Source organism: Salvelinus alpinus, chromosome 11 (genome assembly GCF_045679555.1).
Source record: "Salvelinus alpinus chromosome 11, SLU_Salpinus.1, whole genome shotgun sequence".
NCBI classification, from domain to species: Eukaryota; Metazoa; Chordata; class Actinopteri; order Salmoniformes; family Salmonidae; genus Salvelinus; species Salvelinus alpinus.
The window spans coordinates 58,126,512-58,145,416 of NC_092096.1; the positions used below are offsets into that span (position 1 = coordinate 58,126,512).

The 18,905-nt window shown below is 41.5% G+C and overlaps 1 protein-coding gene across 6 annotated transcripts in view; it reads right to left on the bottom strand.

Moving 5' to 3' along the window:
* Window positions 1-18,905, bottom strand: part of LOC139534554 (adhesion G protein-coupled receptor L3-like) — a 301,582-nt gene that overhangs the window by 141,230 nt on the left and 141,447 nt on the right. For all 6 annotated transcript variants that reach the window (XM_071333764.1, XM_071333763.1, XM_071333762.1 and 3 more), the window contains exon 6: window positions 2,893-3,693. In XM_071333764.1, the coding sequence (XP_071189865.1) occupies window positions 2,893-3,693 (801 nt within the window). The remainder of the gene's footprint in view (window positions 1-2,892; window positions 3,694-18,905) is intronic.

Sequence of the window (18,905 nt, forward strand, 5' to 3'; positions counted from 1 at the left end):
TTTGTCACATGCGCCGAATACAACACCTTACCGTGAAATACTTACTTACAAGCCCTTAACCAACAATGCAGTTCAGTGTATATGTTAAGAAACGTACCCATTTTCCTTGTAAGTACGTAACGTCACGATTCCAAAGCTTTACGATACTACAGATAGCAAGTTAATTACAGTGGGGAGAAAAAGTATTTAGTCAGCCACTAATTGGTGGCTGACTAAATACTTTTTTGCCCCACTGTATCTCACATCTTGGAAAGGTTTTGTAAAAAAAATTAAATAATAATTTCACTCCTATTCACTCCTTGAAGGAGAGCGCTCCTTGTTCCAGAATCGCCCAGAATGCACAGCGCGGACCATTGATGTAGCATGAGCAACATTTACCATTGCCTCAAAAGTATATCTGCCGTTGCAAATGTCAAACTCCACTCTGTGAAGCACTTTGATCTGCAGGTTGAACATGGTGAGATTGTAGACTCCTAAATTGATAGCTGTAAAATCGCCTCAACAAACTGCACTAACTAGCTGCTTCCCCTGCTGATATTTGTCTTTGGTATTACTGTGTGTAGCTACGTTTGCTAGCTAGCCAGCAAGCCCATAGCGAGAGCACTGCATTGTGGATTTTGTAATCAACTTGATCTGCAACAGATTTCCACAATGATTTTCCATGTTGCTACCAACTTTACTATAACGCCAAAATTAAACATTTGTTCACAAAAAATATTGTTCTCACTGTTATTTAACACTGTAAATTAAATGAATTAGGGTGGATTTTTCATTTAAGCAACAACAAGGGAAGCAATTATGTGTAGCTCCTATGTGTAAACCCTATGGTTGTGTGAAGTGAAACCTCTAGGGTCAGGCATAAGTCAAATCACATAACAGAACTATGCTGCCTTTGATGTCTAGACTAGGTTGGATATAGGCAATTCCACAGTAACAGAGTGATGCTAAGACAAAGATTTTCCCTTTGGCATACATTTCAAACAAAAACTAAATTATTGCCAAGTTAAACCATACAACAACGTGCAAAGACTACTTTTAACACTTTTTTCAAAGACTACTTTTAACACTACTTTTTCCACAGAACAAAAAACATTTACTTTGCTAACATTTGCTAACAGAATGACGGTTTGTGTAGCCCCTATGGGTTGTGGGAAGTGAAACCTCTAGGGTCAGGCGTACGTGAAGTCACATAACAGAACTCCGCTGCCTTCCCGCAGATCCCAGCGGTACGGAGAGGTGTCATGGTAGTTGGCGTTGATGGCCTCGTCCACTCTTGATGCGCGTGCGCAGGTCGAACTTGACGATGTTACGCGTGCGCTCCTTGTTGAAGAACAGTGCATCATCGTATACTACAACGCGGTGAGGTAGTTTGTACGTGGTCTCGCCACTCATGACACGCAGGTCAAACTTGACAATGTTGTGCATGCAACAACGTCAATCATTAGTTTTTGTTCGACATACATTTTAAAGTGAAAAATCAACTGACTGTGGAATTGCTGAGATTCTGGGAAAAAAGTAATTTCATTTAAAAACTGCAGGTGACCTACATGTACATATTACCTCAATATATATATATATATATATATATATATCGAATACAACCGGTACCCCCTGTATATAGCCTCGCTACTGTTATTTTACTGCTGCTCTTTAATTATTATATATATTTTTTTTTTTTATTGAAACACTTATTTTTCTTAACTTCATAGTTGGTTAAGGGCTTGTAAGTAAGCATTTCACTGTAAGGTCTGCACCTGTTGTATTCGACGCATGTGACAAATAAAATGTTATTTGATTTGATTTCCACCAGTGAGGATGGTAAAGACTTCACAGCCAAATAACATGTGACACTTCAGACCAGGCTGTTAATGAGCCAGTGCAAAGAATTACCTTGGCATGTCAAAACTATTTGGGGTAGGCTTGATGACTACTTTTAAAGAAGGAGCATCGGAGGGAAGAATTTTTACTTTTTCTTAAAAAGAGTTATGGCAAGTTTAATGAGAGCAGTCATCTGTCTTTACAAAGGTGACAGGTACCGTAAGAGAGACAGACAGACAAACTTTGAGAACAGACTAAAAAGGTAAACAAACAACTCTTGTAGTTCTATTAACCTTCTGTCAGAATTATATAGAAAATAATGTCATATCTAATAAACAGCAGAAACTAGGGATAACTACCCAGAAACACAATCCCCGTGAGAAAAAATAACTAACCAATCACGTGACCGCAAACAAATTATTTAGTTTTTTGAACGCAAATCCTTTTTTTCTCCGACAGTTAAAATGTCTTGTAACACAACAATGTGACTGCAGTTATTACATTTTCCCACAGCTGGTGTGTGGTTTGCTTGTTTTTTTCCCTCTCATTCAAGGGGTTTAATTAAATGGCAAAAGGAGGATGACACATTGAGGTGTCATATTCCATAGCTAATTATCACCAACCCATACACTCGCAATAGTGCTAACGTGTAACAATACACATACTTCCTCTTCATTTACTCTGCTCTTTACTCTCCAATTAAAAAAAGCCTACCAATCATAATGTCAAACAAGCTAGAAACATGACAACTGACACTCATAGGCCATGAGTATGAAAGCGAAGCCATTTGTATTCAATTACACTTATCGCAACACTGAAATGTGCTAAAATGTATACATTTTGAACAGTGTTTCACTGACTTCGAGTAAAGACCTTGGAGAAAATATTAACACACCATATGTCTTCTATCCACACACAGTAGCCTCAACAACCTCCCTTTCTCTTCTCCTGCCATCAAAACGACTGCAAGCACTATTAACGTCTACCAAAGATACCAACATCTCTCTGAATTACCAACAAGCTAGTGAAAGACATGAAACAGAAGAGCGAAAAAATAAGAATATGTGGGCCTACCTGGTCTACCGTCCAAGGCACCAAAGTCCAGCGAGTACTTGACCACGTGGTAATTGTTCCACACGTACAGCAGGTTGTCCCGCGGGTTGTAATCCACGGCGGCGATGTACTGGTACGAGTTGGGGAAGGGGATGTCCAGGAAGCCATCTTTACTCAGCTCCGTGTTGTAGATATAGTCGATCTTGTTCCCTGTCGCCTCGTTGTCGTCGTCTTCGTAGACCGACTTCACCACGTAGAGAATCCCGCAGATCATGAAGGAGTTGGAGGCCGAGCGCTTGTCGTAGGCGGTGTCCCAGGTTCCTTCCACGCGGAGGGTGTAGGGGTTGAGCTGGCTGATGACGATGCGCCCGTTGTTTTGCTCCGTGGCGTAGATGACCCACAGGCCGTTCTCGTCTACGGCGAGATCGATGTCCGACTTGCCGCCCCAGCGGTACGGCGAGGTGTCGTGGTAGTTGGCGTTGGCGATGATGGCCTCACCGCTCTTGATGCGCGTGCGCAGGTCAAACTTGACGATGTTGCGCGTGCGCTCCTTGTTGAAGAACAGTGCGCCGTCGTATACTACAAAGCCTGTGCCGTCGACACGGTGCGGTAGTTTGTATGTGGTCGTGGGTCGCCCGGCGATGAAGTCCTCTTTGGAGGAGTACTCGGTCAGCGTGTCCGTGCGGTATGGCGTCCAGGGCATGTAGTAGATCTTGTCAGAGGCCTGGAGGGGGTCTTTACACCAGGCACCGGATTGGTGGTCTGACTCAAAGAGGTGTTCGCTCTGGTACACCCCTCGCAGCAAGCCGGGGCACAGGAATACTGAGGAGCCAAAATGGAGGAAAGACAAACACAGAGAGTTACTTTGGCATGAATGGGACATCAGTAATAGGACTACTGCAACTAGGACAAAGAAGGAAATCATTGCTTTCACCTCGACTTAAATGATCAAGACATTAACGAAGTTTACAATGCGTTAGCTTTAATATCTTGTATTGCTTTATGAATGTTCAATAACAAATAGAACAGGGAAAATACAGTGAGCTCCAAAAGTATTGGGGCAGTGACACATTTGTTGTCGGTTTTGGCTCTGTACTCCAGCACTTTGGATTTGAAATGATACAATGACTATTAGGTTAAAGTGCAGACTGTCAGCGGCAGGGAGCCTAGTGGTTAGAGCTTTGGGCCAGTAATCGAAAGTTTGCTAGATCGAATCCCTGTCGTTCAGCGCCTGAACAAGGCAGTTAACCCACTGTTCCTAGGCCGTCATTGTAAATAAGAATTTGTTCTTATTTTAACTGACTTGCCTATTTAAATTAAGGTTATATATATATATTTTTTAATAAAATAACATTTGAGGGCATGTTCATCCATATCGGGTGAACCATTACAGCAATTCTTGTACATAGTCCCTTCATTTTAGGGGACCAAAAGTCTTGGGACAAATTGACTTATTTATTAGTCAAAAGTTTAGTATTTGGTTCCATATTCCTAGTACGCAATAATTACATCAAGCGTGTGACTCTACAAACTTGTTGGAATCATTTGCTGTTTGTTTTGGTTGCGTTTCATATCATTTTGTGCCCATTAGAAACAAATGGTAAATAATGTATTGTGTCATTTTGGAGTCACTTGTATTGTAAATAAGACTGTTTTCTAAACACTACTACATTAATGTGGATGCAACCATGGTTACGGATATGAATGAATCGTGAATGATACTTATGCCACTGATTAAAATTCACGATTCATTCAGGATTATCCGCACTCATGGTAGCATCCACATTAATGTAGACGTGTGTAGAAACATATTCTATTCTTATTCACAACGTGACAAATACAAAGTGACAACAAAATGACACTACATTATTTACCATTCATTTCTATTGGGCACAAAATGATCTGAAACACAACCAAAACAGAAAATGCATCCAACAAGTTTGTGAAGTCACAAGCTTGATAAAGTCATGCATGCTATGGGACCAATTACAACTTTAATACACAAGTGAATTTTTCCCAATGCCTTTAGTCCCCTAAAATGGGGGTGATTATGTAAAAGAAAAGTGCTGTAAAATCCTCAAATTAAAGCTGCACTTTAACCTCATAGTCATTTTATCATTTAAAAATCAGAGCCAAAGTCCAGAGCCAAAACAACATTTTGTCACTATCCCAATACTTGGAGCTCACTGTAGCTGTCAATGTTGAATAAATACATAAAAAACAACGTTCGAGGCTAATATAACTTCGCAACATACACATGTACATACACACACATAGGGCAATGATTTCTCATTACACCAGCCTATCCACATAATTACAAAAGGCATGTAATCAGTGCCAAAATCAATGTAATACAAAAAGCAATACATTCCATCCACTTATTGCATCCATCCCATCTCCTCCGAGCTATCAGTGGTTAAGGAATAACATTAATATGGACGTCTAATACAAAAAAACAAACATTAAAAGATTTTGATAAATAGTGCAAGCATACTTATTGGCAGCTGGGGCCCGGGAACACAACAATGACTATCAATATTAATACATCAGAATATTTGTTTCATTACTTCGGACGCTGGAGATATTTTCGGTCTGTGACATTATGATTTAAAATGCATCTGCGTTCTAAACTAATTATACCCTAACTGGTTTGTACTCAAATCTTATGAAGTGATGCAGCATATGAGTCGATAGTGTGCATCCCTTGCCGAAGGTGATTCTGTTTCAAGATCGATTAATCCTGGACCTCCGACTGAGTAAATTTCAAGTTGGCCATCTTGATAAAAAGATTACATTTGAATTTAAATCTTACTCATACGAATGTAATACACGGAGCACGTCATGTATTGGGACTACAACAAAACACAGCTTTATCTAAAGGGGAGCAATGACAGTGCCTCTTGAAGTTATATTTTTTTGTAGATTTACTTATGCTCTCGAAAACACTCTAATACCATTTATATGATAACATATATAATCTTATTCCATTTAAAATGCAACAATAACACAGATACTGTTAAAAGTAGAGATAAGGTTTGAAATAAGTCTATACTTTTAAAAAGAGTGATTTGACCATAGCATGTGATACTGATTCTAAGAGCAGCGCTGGTGTCAAGCGCTAGACGAAAGCAACAAAGAATTAAGATAACTAACTTGGGTGGAAGTGTTAGCCTAAGATTCAGGGTGCAGTACACGAACGAACAAAAACAGAACGTACGCGAAAGCTTCTATGATTCTGACGGGCGAGGAAGAGGACACAGTCGGTGACAGGTTCTTCCCGAGGATTTGGGCGGAGGTGAAAGCAGTGTGCTCGGAGAAGAAAAACAAGCCTTACTCCTCTGTAACCTCTTAAGATTAAACATGTTATCTACTTGCATGTGAATAATATATGGTGATTCCAGCCGTCGACAGCACGCCTCCCTTGGCACGCATCTAGACAAGCACAAAAATGCTAAGAGGGTCTCTACGGTTTAAGAAGGCTTTTGAAATCTAATGTGCCCGGTCGGTATTCCTCTACTGACAGGACAGAAACCGGGCTGGCTGCGTCCCATATCACACACTGATCCAAATTTAAGCTCTGGTTGAAAGTAATGCACTATATAGGGAGGAGGATGTCATTTGGGACATACGTGGAGCTTTGAAGAGGCCGTTAAAAATGGATCCCAACACCCCAGACAAGGAGGTAAGTGACAGTGAAGGTTGTTAGAAAGGAAACAAGGAATTAACAAGTGGCGGCGAGAGAAAACATGACTTAACAATAATATTGGTGATAATAACAAGCGTTCATTGGTCAGATATGCTCCTCTTTGCTTCAATTACCTACATTTGCATCATCTAGCTATTTAGAGGGAACTCTACTGTGAACTGCAAATTACTGATTCAGTGGTTAAACTAGGGGAGTACATAGCATAGCTGGTAGACAGCAGTTGAAACCACAGAGATCTTATGAAGCCTATATGATGCTATATGTATACTGAACAAAAATATAAACGCTACATGCAACAATTTCAAAGATTATACTGAGTTACAGTTCATATAAGGAAATCAGTCAATTGAAATAAATTCATTAGGGCCTAGTATATGGATTTTACATGACTGGGCAGGGGTGCAGACATGGGTGGGCTTGGGAGGGTATAGGCCCAAACACTTGAGAGCCAGATGTGGAGGTCCTGGGCTGGCGTGGTTACATGTGGTCTGCGTTTGTGAGTCCGGTTGGACGTACTGCCAAATTCTCTAAAACGATGTTGGAGGCAGCTTATGGTAGAGATATTAACATTACATTTTCTGGCAACAGCTCTGGTGGACATTCCTGCAGTCAGCATGCCAATTGCACGCTCCCTCAAAACTTGAGACATCTGTGGCATTGTGTTGTGTGACAAAACAGCACATTTTAGAGTGGCTGATTAATTGTCCCCAGCACAAGGTGCACCTGTGTAATGGCCATGCTGTTTAATCAGCTTCTTGGTATGCCACACTTGTTAGGTGGATGGAATATCTTGGCAAAGGAGAAATGCTCACAAACAGGAATGTAAACACATATGTGAGAAATAAGCTTTTTGTGCGTATGGAACACTTCTGGTATATTTTATTTCAGCTCATGAAACATGGGACCAACACTACACATGTTGTGTTTATATTTTTGTTCAGTATAATTCTATGGTTAAAACATAACCTGGTCTCAGAGCATTTCATATTATTCCGTATGGAAATCCGAGGCACTCGATTTAGTATGATATGTTACATTTCGTATGGTATGTATTAATTTGTGGATGTCCATCACCCATTTCATATGATATGTTATGAATTACAATTCGTATTATATGTTTTTGCCAAACGTACAATATGTTACGAATTTGCTAAACGTGTGATATATTACGAAATCTAGCTAGCTCGCTAACGTTAGCTAAGCTAGGGGTTAGGGTTACGTTTAGGAGTTCGGTTAAAGGGTAAAGTTTAGGGTTAGGGGAAGAGTTAGTTATTAAAAGGGTTATGGTTAGGGGAAGGGTTAGCTAACATGCTAAGTTGTTTTAAAACAGATATAAAGTAGTTGAACGGTTGCTAATTAGCTAAAATTGTCCGTGATGAGATTTGAACTCGCAACCAACCTGCTTTCATTTTTGACAATAGTTTTTGCCTTAAGTAACCATTGGTCTTATGTAACCATACCAAATATAACATATCATACTAAATTGAGTGTCTCGGATTTACGTACTCTACCAGTCAAAAGTTTTAAAACACCTACTCATTCTAATGTTTTTCTTTATTTTTACTATTTTCTACATTGTAGAATAATAGTGAAGACATCAAAACTATGAATTAACACATATGGAATCATGTAGTAACCAAAAAAAAGTGCTAAACAAATCTAAATATATTTTATATTTGAGTAGTAGCCACCCTTTGCCTTGATGACAGCTTTGCACACTCTTGGCTTTGACATGAATTGTTCGGATATTACTGTTCTACAATGTAGAAAATAGTAAAAATAAAGAAAAACCCTTGAATGAGTAGGTGTTCTAAAACTTTTGACTGGTAGTATACATACTAATATGAAATGCTCTGAGACCAGGTTGTGAAAAGGTTATGGCTCAACATAACATTTTAGCCAGACATTTTATGCTAGTGTCAAAATGTTGATATTTGTTCTATCGGTGCCCCTGAACTTAAACATGACTTGATTTCTCAAGGGCCAGGGCCAAAACATATAAACAACAACTACTTCCACAAAACTGGGTCTCGGACTCAGGTGCAGTAGTAGACTATCCTATCATGTATGGTAGCATGTCAAATCCATAATATATTAACATATGGGTACACCCACATGTTAATATATTGTTGTTTTTATGTTTTGGCCCTGGCCCTTGAGAAATCAAGTCAAGTACATTCTGCCATATTGACTAGGAGTCACTGAAGGTTACATCATCATCATGTTAGGCCTATAATCTGAAATTCTGACAGTTTATTGAGCGAGGCTATTGATTGGCGTCCACACATCTGGTTTTTAATATGCTGCTGCTGAGTAACATGAACAGAATAACTTTCAATTACATCGGAAATAGAATGTTCTGGATATATAAAGATAGTGAATGAAAGATATGGAGTGGGGTGCATGCGAAGTGTATTACGGTAGAACGATAGTCATCCGTTTTACTATGTTAAGGGACATTTTGACACTGTAAATGCAGTGATATTGTCAAAATACTATCCGAACAATTCTAAACATTAAAATGTGACTTGTATCTGTACTATTGAAATAATCTTTGCTTTGCATTAACTTCATAGAATTTCATCACAGGTTCTGTATTCTACAAGTTTTCTGACAAGTGTTGGCAGTGTTTTAGTCTAGATTGATTGACACTAGCGCCTTTTACATAAAAAAATAAATAAATGGAGACCACAATTTCCATCACCAACGATATTACTTGATGTTGGACCCCACCTTTTTTATGAGAAAGAACATTACAGACATGGTTATCACTAAGAGTAGACACATTAAATTAGCAGACATGAGAAGGTCATTAAAAAGCAGATGGATGACACAAGAGAAAAGCTGCTATGGCAACCCCCATCACCAAGCAAAGCATGAATCCCAGTGAACTCTAGGTGAAATATAGGAGTGGGCATTTAGTTACCTTTTTGTTCCACTTCTATTTTAGGCATGAGGAGAGAAAAGAAGAGAGAGAGAGAGAGATACAGAATAGATTAATGATGCGATAATTTGCAAAAGAGTCAAGTTTACCTCAGCAGGTCAAACACATTGGAACAATAGCACAGTGGATCATGAGGTTGGTTAGTAGCAGAGTAGTTGTGACCAAACATTCAATGACAAAGCTCTGGGAAGGAAGTGTGTCGCTCGTCACACACAGCCTGTGGGGGAAAAGAGAGATTAAGTAATATCTTTAGACGCGTGAACACGGCTTTGAAGTGACGAGAACGCCAAGTTGGCGGGAGGGAGAGAGAAAAAAGAAACGCTAAATGACTTGTCCAGAAGTCAACTCCAGAGGCGTCCATTAAAAACGGCAGAACATACGGTTGCATTCCATATAGACTCCTTCAGTCTGGCTGAACGCTCGTTCAGGAGTCACACGAGAGGGAACACGAGTGCATCATGTGCAGATTGGAAGGGAAAAAAACACATTTTCTTTAAATTGATAACTGGTGATTTATCACCTGTGGGTTGATAAGGCTATAACAATTAATAGCATATGGCCACCTCCATTATAGTGCTAGCAGGAGAGAAGGGACGCAAATGTAATCATTTGTTCATATTGCAAATTCCCTTTGCAGATGCGAAACTGTCGACAACCATCACGAGTAATTGTTGAATCAATCATAACCACAGCAAACCTGTGCCTATCTATGCTAGGGAAGCCAGACAGACAGACCAACAATGTCTATGTTTTTGTATGATTCACTTGTGTTACGTATGGATTCATGCTGCTATTCAACCTCCTCATTGTATACACTGATTGTATGGTCTTCTGGTGAGGAGTGGCGGGACTTTAACGTACAGTGGCATGTAGCCCTGTTCGCCAGCCATGTGTGTCAAAGACTGTCCAGTGAGACTAAGTGTAATATTACTGTACGGTTTGAATTTGAACTTTATTCAGTAATCATTGTTGTAGATGCCTCTAGTCAGTGTATGCTGGTATAGAAGGGTTTGTTTGCTGGTCTAAGACTTGCAAGCAAGTCTAAATGTAATATAAATACTGTATGTAACAAAATGATTGCAGCAATTGTTGCACTTACAAACTACATGATTATCTAGACATGTATTTGCTGTTAGTCCCTGTGGTCTGTGCTTCAAAGTTTCCACTCGGTAAAGATCTTGGATCAGCTTCCCCTCCCCCAATTCTAATCTTAACCATTAGTGAGTCTAATAACCTGTCCAGGGAATGCGGTCGAAAATTAGCCGGCTGGCTAAAATCGACATTTTCCAAAATGTTGATTAACGTGCACCGTTCCTGTAAAAATAAAAGTAATAAAGTAAAGTTTAGGGGCAACTTCACCCTACACCCTCTCAGGCCTCACTCCCCCCTATCTGAGATATCTACTGCAGCCCTCATCCTCCACATACAACACCCGTTCTGCCAGTCACAATCCGCTAAAGGTCCCCAAAGCACACACATCCCTGGGTCCCTCGTCTTTTCAGTTCGCTGCAGCTAGCGACTGGAACGAGCTGCAACAAAACACTCAAACTGGACAGTTTTATCTCAATCTCTTCATTCAAAGACTCAATCGTGAACACTATTACTGACAGTTGTGGCTGCTTTGCGTGATGTATTCTTGTCTCTACCTTCTTGCCCTTTGTGCTGTTGTCTGTGCCCAACAATTTTTGTACCCTGTTTTGTGCCGCTACCATGTTGTGCTGCTGCTATGTTGTGTTTCTACCATGCTGTGTTGTCATGTGTTGCTGCCATGCTATGTTGTTGTCTTAAGTCTTTCTTTATGTCGTGGTGTCTCTTGTCGTGATGTGTGTTTTGTCCTATATTTTTTATTTAATTTATTTTTAATCCCAGCCCCCATCCCCGCAGGAGGCCTTTTGCCTTTTGGTAGGCCGTCACTGTAAATAATAATTTGTTCTTAACTGACTAGCCTAGTTAAATAAAGGTTAAATAAATAAAATAAAATATATACTCCATAAGGTTCTAGTCTATAAGGGGCTGGTTCCCTGGTGGGGTTAACGGCAGGACAGGCATCTGCCCCCATGGGACTGCTCCCCTCCCCTAAATCTAATAAAACCAAATTAACCCCAGTTAGCAGGGCAGTTCCTCCTCAAAACTGTGTGGAAGAGAGAGGGGGGCAGTGCACAGAGAGAGGGGGGCAGTGCACAGAGAGAGGGAAATGAAAGGGGAGAGTAAGAAAGAGGAGGGGATGAGTGAGGCACAGAGAGAGCCAGAAGGAAAAAAACAGAGAGAGGGAAGGAGAGGAAGAGAGCGAAGCACAGAAAGAGAAAGAAAGTGAGTCAAAACTGGATATTGAGGAACAGAGAAAGGCACAGAGATACATTGAAGGACAAGAACAAAAGGGGAAGAGAGGGGGGGAGAATGAGAGAGAAAGAGATAAGATTTAATTGTGTTTTCAAAAAGACTCATACTGTGCCTGACCACGCACCGTTGATATTGCAACTCAATATATTCTGATCCCTTGTTGTTTGGACTTGATCTTCACGAAGCGTTAGGAATGATCAATTCAGCCATATTTCAGCTACAGTATATCAATGATGACCACAGCTTGAAACTGGGAATGGACAAGCACACAGAACACAAACACAGCGTGTTTGAGGGAATCAGTCGGAGCAAAGGCGAGAACTCATCTTGATTATTGAGGGCTTGCTTCCCCAGATGCTCAACGGAGAATCTCCATCAACAATGAGTAGTTTGGTGTGCAAGGTGATTTCCAGATCTGTGATTCTGTGCAGTCTGACAGCAATGTAATTGATCTCAAACAAGCATTATTTAACAACACACATTACGAACTGAATCTAGGTAAACAGACAATGTCAACCTCTCACATTAAACTAATCTTCCACCAGACCATTAGCTACCACACAACATAAAGGCAGGGTGTTACTGTATTTGTTTGAGTGATCGCTAGCGGTTGCGAGGTAGGGTCACGGTCTATAACAAAACCCATTAGCGCTTTAAGAGATGGCGGGATGGCGGGACGCGCCGGGGATCCTCGTCGCAACACGCAGCCGCGTCCGTGGATACACGTTACCCATGTTTCCTGTCATCGCTCGTCAGGACGGAATCTTCTGTGTAAGTCCCCAAGGTCAAACATGAAATCTCTCGGGCTGTTTGAGATTATTTATCTAGCGGCGACGGGGTTGGGATACTAGCGACGTAGCCGGAATATCTAAGTTCAGTGGCACTAAGATAAAATAATGTAATGAAGGAGGGAATATGGAGAGACGGGAGAATTGATTCATAGGAAAAGGCGCCTACCCCATTGTGACCTTAATACAATTTCGGTCATGGTTGTCATCGAGTCATTAAAATGCACTCCACTCTCTCTTCCTCCCGCTCTCCCTTCCCCTCTCCAAGATAAGTGCAGAGGGAAAGAAACCGAAGACAATGTAAAACGGAGTGTACTAAGTGGACTGGCACAGCCAAGCGATCTTCTCAAAGCAGAATGGTTTATGGATATATCCTCTCCAAATCAGACTGATATGCCATGGATAGCAATGCATATAGACAGTTCAGAGAGAGTATCATACAGAAATGCCACTTCAACAACTTTTAGCAGTACATTTATCTTGGTCAGGAAGAGGACTAACCCTTATGAACCCTACTAGCGTTGGATCGACAACAGCTTCGACGTAGAACAGGAGCAGAAGACTTCAGCGGTACAACGGGTGACCTTCCGGCACAGTGGAGTGAATGTAAAATGGCTTCCAGGCCAAACACAGCCTCTGCTGCACTAGAGTAGATATATTCATTGTCTATTTTCATATTTGGCCAAGGGCACAAACAGCAAGGTCTTTCCTGCTATCTGCTGAAGCAGAGGTCGTATACAATTATCCCAGAAATAGATTCCTAGTTGTTATTCCTGTAAATATACATGGTAGATGTAGTGTCATGTGTTGATGGCTGTGATGGAGAAGATGGTGACAAAAGGTGCCGATACCTTTCGTTTCATTCTAGTGTGTAAGATCATCATCTACCACCGACTATGATGTCTAATATTCAACACAGCTGTAACTGCACTGCCATGTGTTGGCAGCAGATAGCATTTCAACACCAAGTAATTCACCATGCAAAACGCAGAGCCGTCAAAAGGGCACATGGTCTCAAGTGAATCTAATTGGTCAAGCTGCCCTATCAAATCAAATAAGCCGCTTGGACACCCTATGCATTCTTATTAGGGAAATGACGTTGATATCTTAAAAGAGAATGTCGCTTTTTATGTAGAGGCACTTAGTGATTTCCATCAATATGGACAACCATAACGCTATATGACACTGCAAGTGAACACCGCATATTCATTTAATGTTGAGTCATGCCCCCCTCCGTCCTAAATAATAATAACACCATTTATTTGTAACATGCTTTTCAAAATCCCCCAAAAAGTGTCACAAAAAAATGAATAAATGATAATAATAATCAATAGGTATTTAATACACATACACTACTCATTCAAGGGTTTTTCTTTATTTTTACTATTTTCTACATTGTAGAATAATAGTGAAGACATCAAAACTATGAAATAACAAAAAGTGTAAAAAAAAAAGTTAAAAAAATAAATATATTTTATATTTGAGATTCTTCAAATAGCCACCGTTTGCCTTGATGACAGCTTGGCATTCTCAACCAGCTTCATTAGGAATGCTTTTACAACAGTCTTGAAGGAGTTCTCACATATGCTGAGCACTTGTTGGCTGCTTTTCCTTCAATCTGCGGTCCGACTCATCCCAAACCATCTCAATTTGGTTGAGGTCGGGGATTGTGGAGGCCAGGTTATCTGATGCAGCACTCCATCACTCTCCTTCTTGGTAAAAATAGCCCTTACACAGCTTGGAGGTGTGTTGGGCCATTGTTCTGTTGAAAAACAAATGATAGTCCCACTAAGCCCAAAACAGATGGGATGGTGTATTGCTGCAGAATGCTGTGGTAGTCATGCTGGTTAAGTGTCCTAAATAAATCACAGACAGTGTCACCAGCAAAGCACCCCAACACCATCTCCTCCATGCTTTACGGTGGGAAATACACATGCAGAGATCATCCGTTCACCCACACCGCGGCGCACAAAGACATGGCAGTTGGAACCAAAAATCTCCAATTTGGACTCCAGACCAAAAGGACAAATTTCCACCTGTCTAATGTCCATTGCTCGTGTTTCTTGGCCCAAGCAAGTATCTTCTTATTATTGGAGTCCTATGGTAATGTTTTCTTTGCAGTATTTCGACCAAGAAGGCCTGATTCACACAGTCTCCTCTGAACAGTTGATGCTGATGTTGAGATGTGTCGGTTACTTGAACTCTGAAGCATTTCTTTGGGCTGCAATTTCTGAGGCTGGTAACTCTAATAAACTTATCCTCTACAGAAGGGGTAACTCTGGGTCTTCCATTCCTGTGGCGGTCCTCATGAGAGCCAGTTCCATCATAGCGCTTGAAGGTTTTTGCGACTGCACTTGAAGAAACTTTCAAAGTTCTTAAAATGTTCCATATTGACTGACCTTCATGTCTTAAAGTAACGATGGTATGTCATCTCTCTTTCCTTATTTGACCTGTTCTTGCCATAATATGGACTTGGTCTTTCAATCTTCTGTATACCTCCCATTACCTTGTCACAACACAACTGATTGGCTGAAACGCATTCAGATGTCTTCACTATTATTCTACAATGTAGAAAATAGTAAAAATAAAGAAAAACCCTTGAGTGAGTAGCTGTAATAAAAGTTTTGACCGGTAGTGTATGTTAGAATTTCGGGATCACAAAAATAATAATGGCTTCTGCATAATGCTAAAGGCCTTAGTGACCTTGTAACCCTCTTAAGCCCTCGCTAGCACTGCCCACGTGAACGACAGATGTATGGATCTGCATTTAAATAATTAATATTTCACAATTCCATCATTATAGCAGCGAGGTGGCAGAATGGTATCATTAGGCGCTAATAGAGATTCATGGCTGAGCGGAGGCCATTTTGGTCATATTTCACCCTCTTTCCTCCCCTCCTTTCTTCCTGTTCTCTGAACCTAGGAGGGCACAGTGACTAGACTCCCACTTCTTAATTAATGACACAAATTAGAGGGCTTTGAATAGCATGTGCCTAGGGGGGGGTCACGGATACAATTTCTATTATTTTTCCCTGAGGGGCGGGGGGGGGGTTGGGTCACGGGTACAATTGCTCGGTCTAAGTCTCTGCCTCCTGTGCCTCCTTTCGCCCCTGTCCCTCTGCCTCCTTCCGCCCCATGTCCCTCTTGTATTCTCCTCCTGTCTCGCTTCTCCTCTGTCCCCCATTTCTCCATCTCCCTCCCTCCTCTCCTCTCCCTCTCCTTTTCTCCTCTATTGCTCTCCCTCCCTGGGAGCAGTAGCTGTGCTCTCTCATAACCTTGACAGTGCAGGAAGCCGCCAGTGTGTGTATGTGTGTGTGTGTGTGTGTGTGTGTGTGAGTGTGAGCATTAGTGCGTGTGTGTGTGTGTGTGTGTGTGTGTGTGTGTGTGTGTGTGTGTGTGTGTGTGTGTGTGTGTTTGTGTGTGTGTGTGTGTGTGTGTGTGTGTGTGTGTGTGTGTGTGTGTGTGTGTGTGTGTGTGTGTGTGTGTGTGTGTGTGTGTGTGTGTGTGTGTGTGTGTGTGTGTGTGTGTGTGTGTGTGTGTGTGTGTCTGTGTTTTCAAGTGCGTGTGTGAGAGAGAGACAGGTGCAAAGACTTGGCACACAGCCAACCAGTCATACACCAGGGAGAGGCAGTAGACAGACCGATAGAGGGGAAAATAACACAAGCAAAATAAATAAAGATTAAATACATTTTCAGGAACATGGACCGGAATTGGAGCAGAAATAACTTAATTTCACTTCCTGAACATGCCTTGATTCCAGAAACCTTGAAATTACAGAAGGGAAGCAGGAAAGTGAAAGCAGGCAGAGGGGAAATAAGAAAGCTTTTAGCCGGGCGATAAAGAGTGTTTGGTGAGAGAACACAGAAGAAAGAGGGAGCTTCATTACACCAGTCACACTGTAGGAACTCGGATTAGCAGGGCGATATCGCAGAGAGAGACCCCAATGAGGCCAATCTCCATTCAGAGTGATAGCCCTGGCACTAAGTATCCCTTGTGTGCGGGTCTCTCTTTTCTTTGAACTTAGCACCCCTTTCAAAAATGTGTGTGTGTGTTCATGCCTGCATCTGCGTGTGTGTGTGTGTGTGTGTATGTGTGTGTGCATGCGTGCATACGCGTGTGCCTGTGTTTGTGCGCATGAAGAACCAAAAGATAGAGGCCAGAACGAGGACCTGATAAATTACATGGCTATTAGTGGGGGGGGAAAGCATTTTTCCACATGCCCAGATTCACCTCTAACACCCCCATTTATCCACATTGGTAATCACACCCTTCCTGTGCAATTACTGACCCACTACTGGAACAATGCAGGAAAATACATGCATTAATGTCTACTAATTTCCCTCGCCTTTCCATGTATCCTGTATGATAATCAAGTTACACTCTGTATCCTTGTTGAAGTGAGAAGTCAGTGCATTTAACACTGTATTAGTATGTACTCCTCTTAGTAAGCAGCCTTCGCCTGCTCACAGTTGGTTAAAATCACATGATGCACACCATATGACGTCATCAGTCTCTCTGGATGATGTCATCGGAAAAACGCATCTATCTATTTGACTACTAAACAGAAACGCGCCATTTTCACGTGGTTCTAGAGATGATCAATTTGATGTTGAACATTTGGAATTTTCCCTTTAATCAATTAGCAACAATGTGATGAATTAATTACAAAAACACAATGACTGTGGATCTGGGAGCCTACCAGTCAAAACCATGGACATAATCAGTTTCAGGTCAGTGTTCAAACCAATGACTGACATTCAAGATACAAGTCAGTGATTTTATTTTCCCCTTATATTTGCGTGCACACACACACACACACACACACACACACACACACACACACACACACACACACACACACACACACACACACACACACACACACACACACACACACACACACACACACACACACACACACACACACAGTGTAAGACCATAAGCCATCATCATAAGCTTTCCCCAGTTGCAGGGTGGTCAGCTGTCACTAAACGATATGATAGCACTGCAATCCCCCTTTCACACATTAGGAGAGGTAGATAGTCATTCAGGTGACAAGACTCCCTGTCAGTCTGTAAGCTAAAGCTGGTGCCTGCTGTGTGAATGCCTTATATACAACTGACGACGAAATGACTGACTGAGTTAGTTATATACTGTTTATCTGATAAAGACGAATACATATGCAATTATACATCACAGGCTAGATATTGATGACATTACTTGCGGTGTGAATGACAGGTTACACTGACGCAGACTATTTGTATTTTCCTCTTAAGCATTTAGCCAAGACTTTAAGTTTTCATGTCATCATTTTCATATCAAATCAGATTTGAAATCAATCTCGCAACAGGCCTCAGGGAGCCCGGCTGACTATGACAAAGTGTCTGGTCAGCCAAACAGTCCGTTCACACAGGTGCTGTTTACTAAAGGTGTGACCGTGGCGTAATGGCGCCCGTAATGACACCACATTTTGTGGGGGCGGCACTGTAAACGACACCCACGCGCCGCATTGATTTCACATTTTTATCTGCCGTCTCAGCACCAGGCAGGTGCTGAGTGTTGTGCCAAAAATAATCAGTTGCTTGATTCGGTTAGGCCGCCGAACCGGTTTCTGCTTATTAACGATTGATTGCTCGTCCATGCGGAAATAATTAGAAGCAAAAATAAATAAATAAAAATGGCTTATTGTCGGGCAAAAGTATGTGGCTGTGCGCCACGACGTATAGCTGAGGACTGACTACCTTATTTCAGCCAACTCAAAAAGGCCTTGATTACATGATTATACATCTTGGCTTAGCTTGTGCACACAAGCCGTGTTCGGAGCTGGCGAGATCCCGCTGTGCATTGTGCCTTTAAAAAAAAAAATGGAACAATGTATTTATTAGCGTGCAAGAACAGGAAAGCTCTGGTTTTACCTCGTATCGGGATTTATCAGCAGAACTCAAGGTCAGTACATTCGCCATCTAATTGGTCATAGAGGAGGTAGGGAGTTGGGAAAGGCCGATGCCAGGTTGCAACCCCCTCTTTTTCCTCCAAAGGGAGTTTGGTGTTCGGCCAAACATTCCACAAGGGACACTGCCGCCTTTTCAACAGGGGATGTGTTTTCTTTCATGACCCTGCGGGGAACTAAGGAGCACTCTGAGGTGTTATGACTAAATCGATTCATTAAAGTTATGAAAGAGTGGGGTCAGAGGGCTACTGAGAAACAGTGTTGACCGCTAAAAGATTGGGTTGGGACCTGCTCGTTAAAGAACAA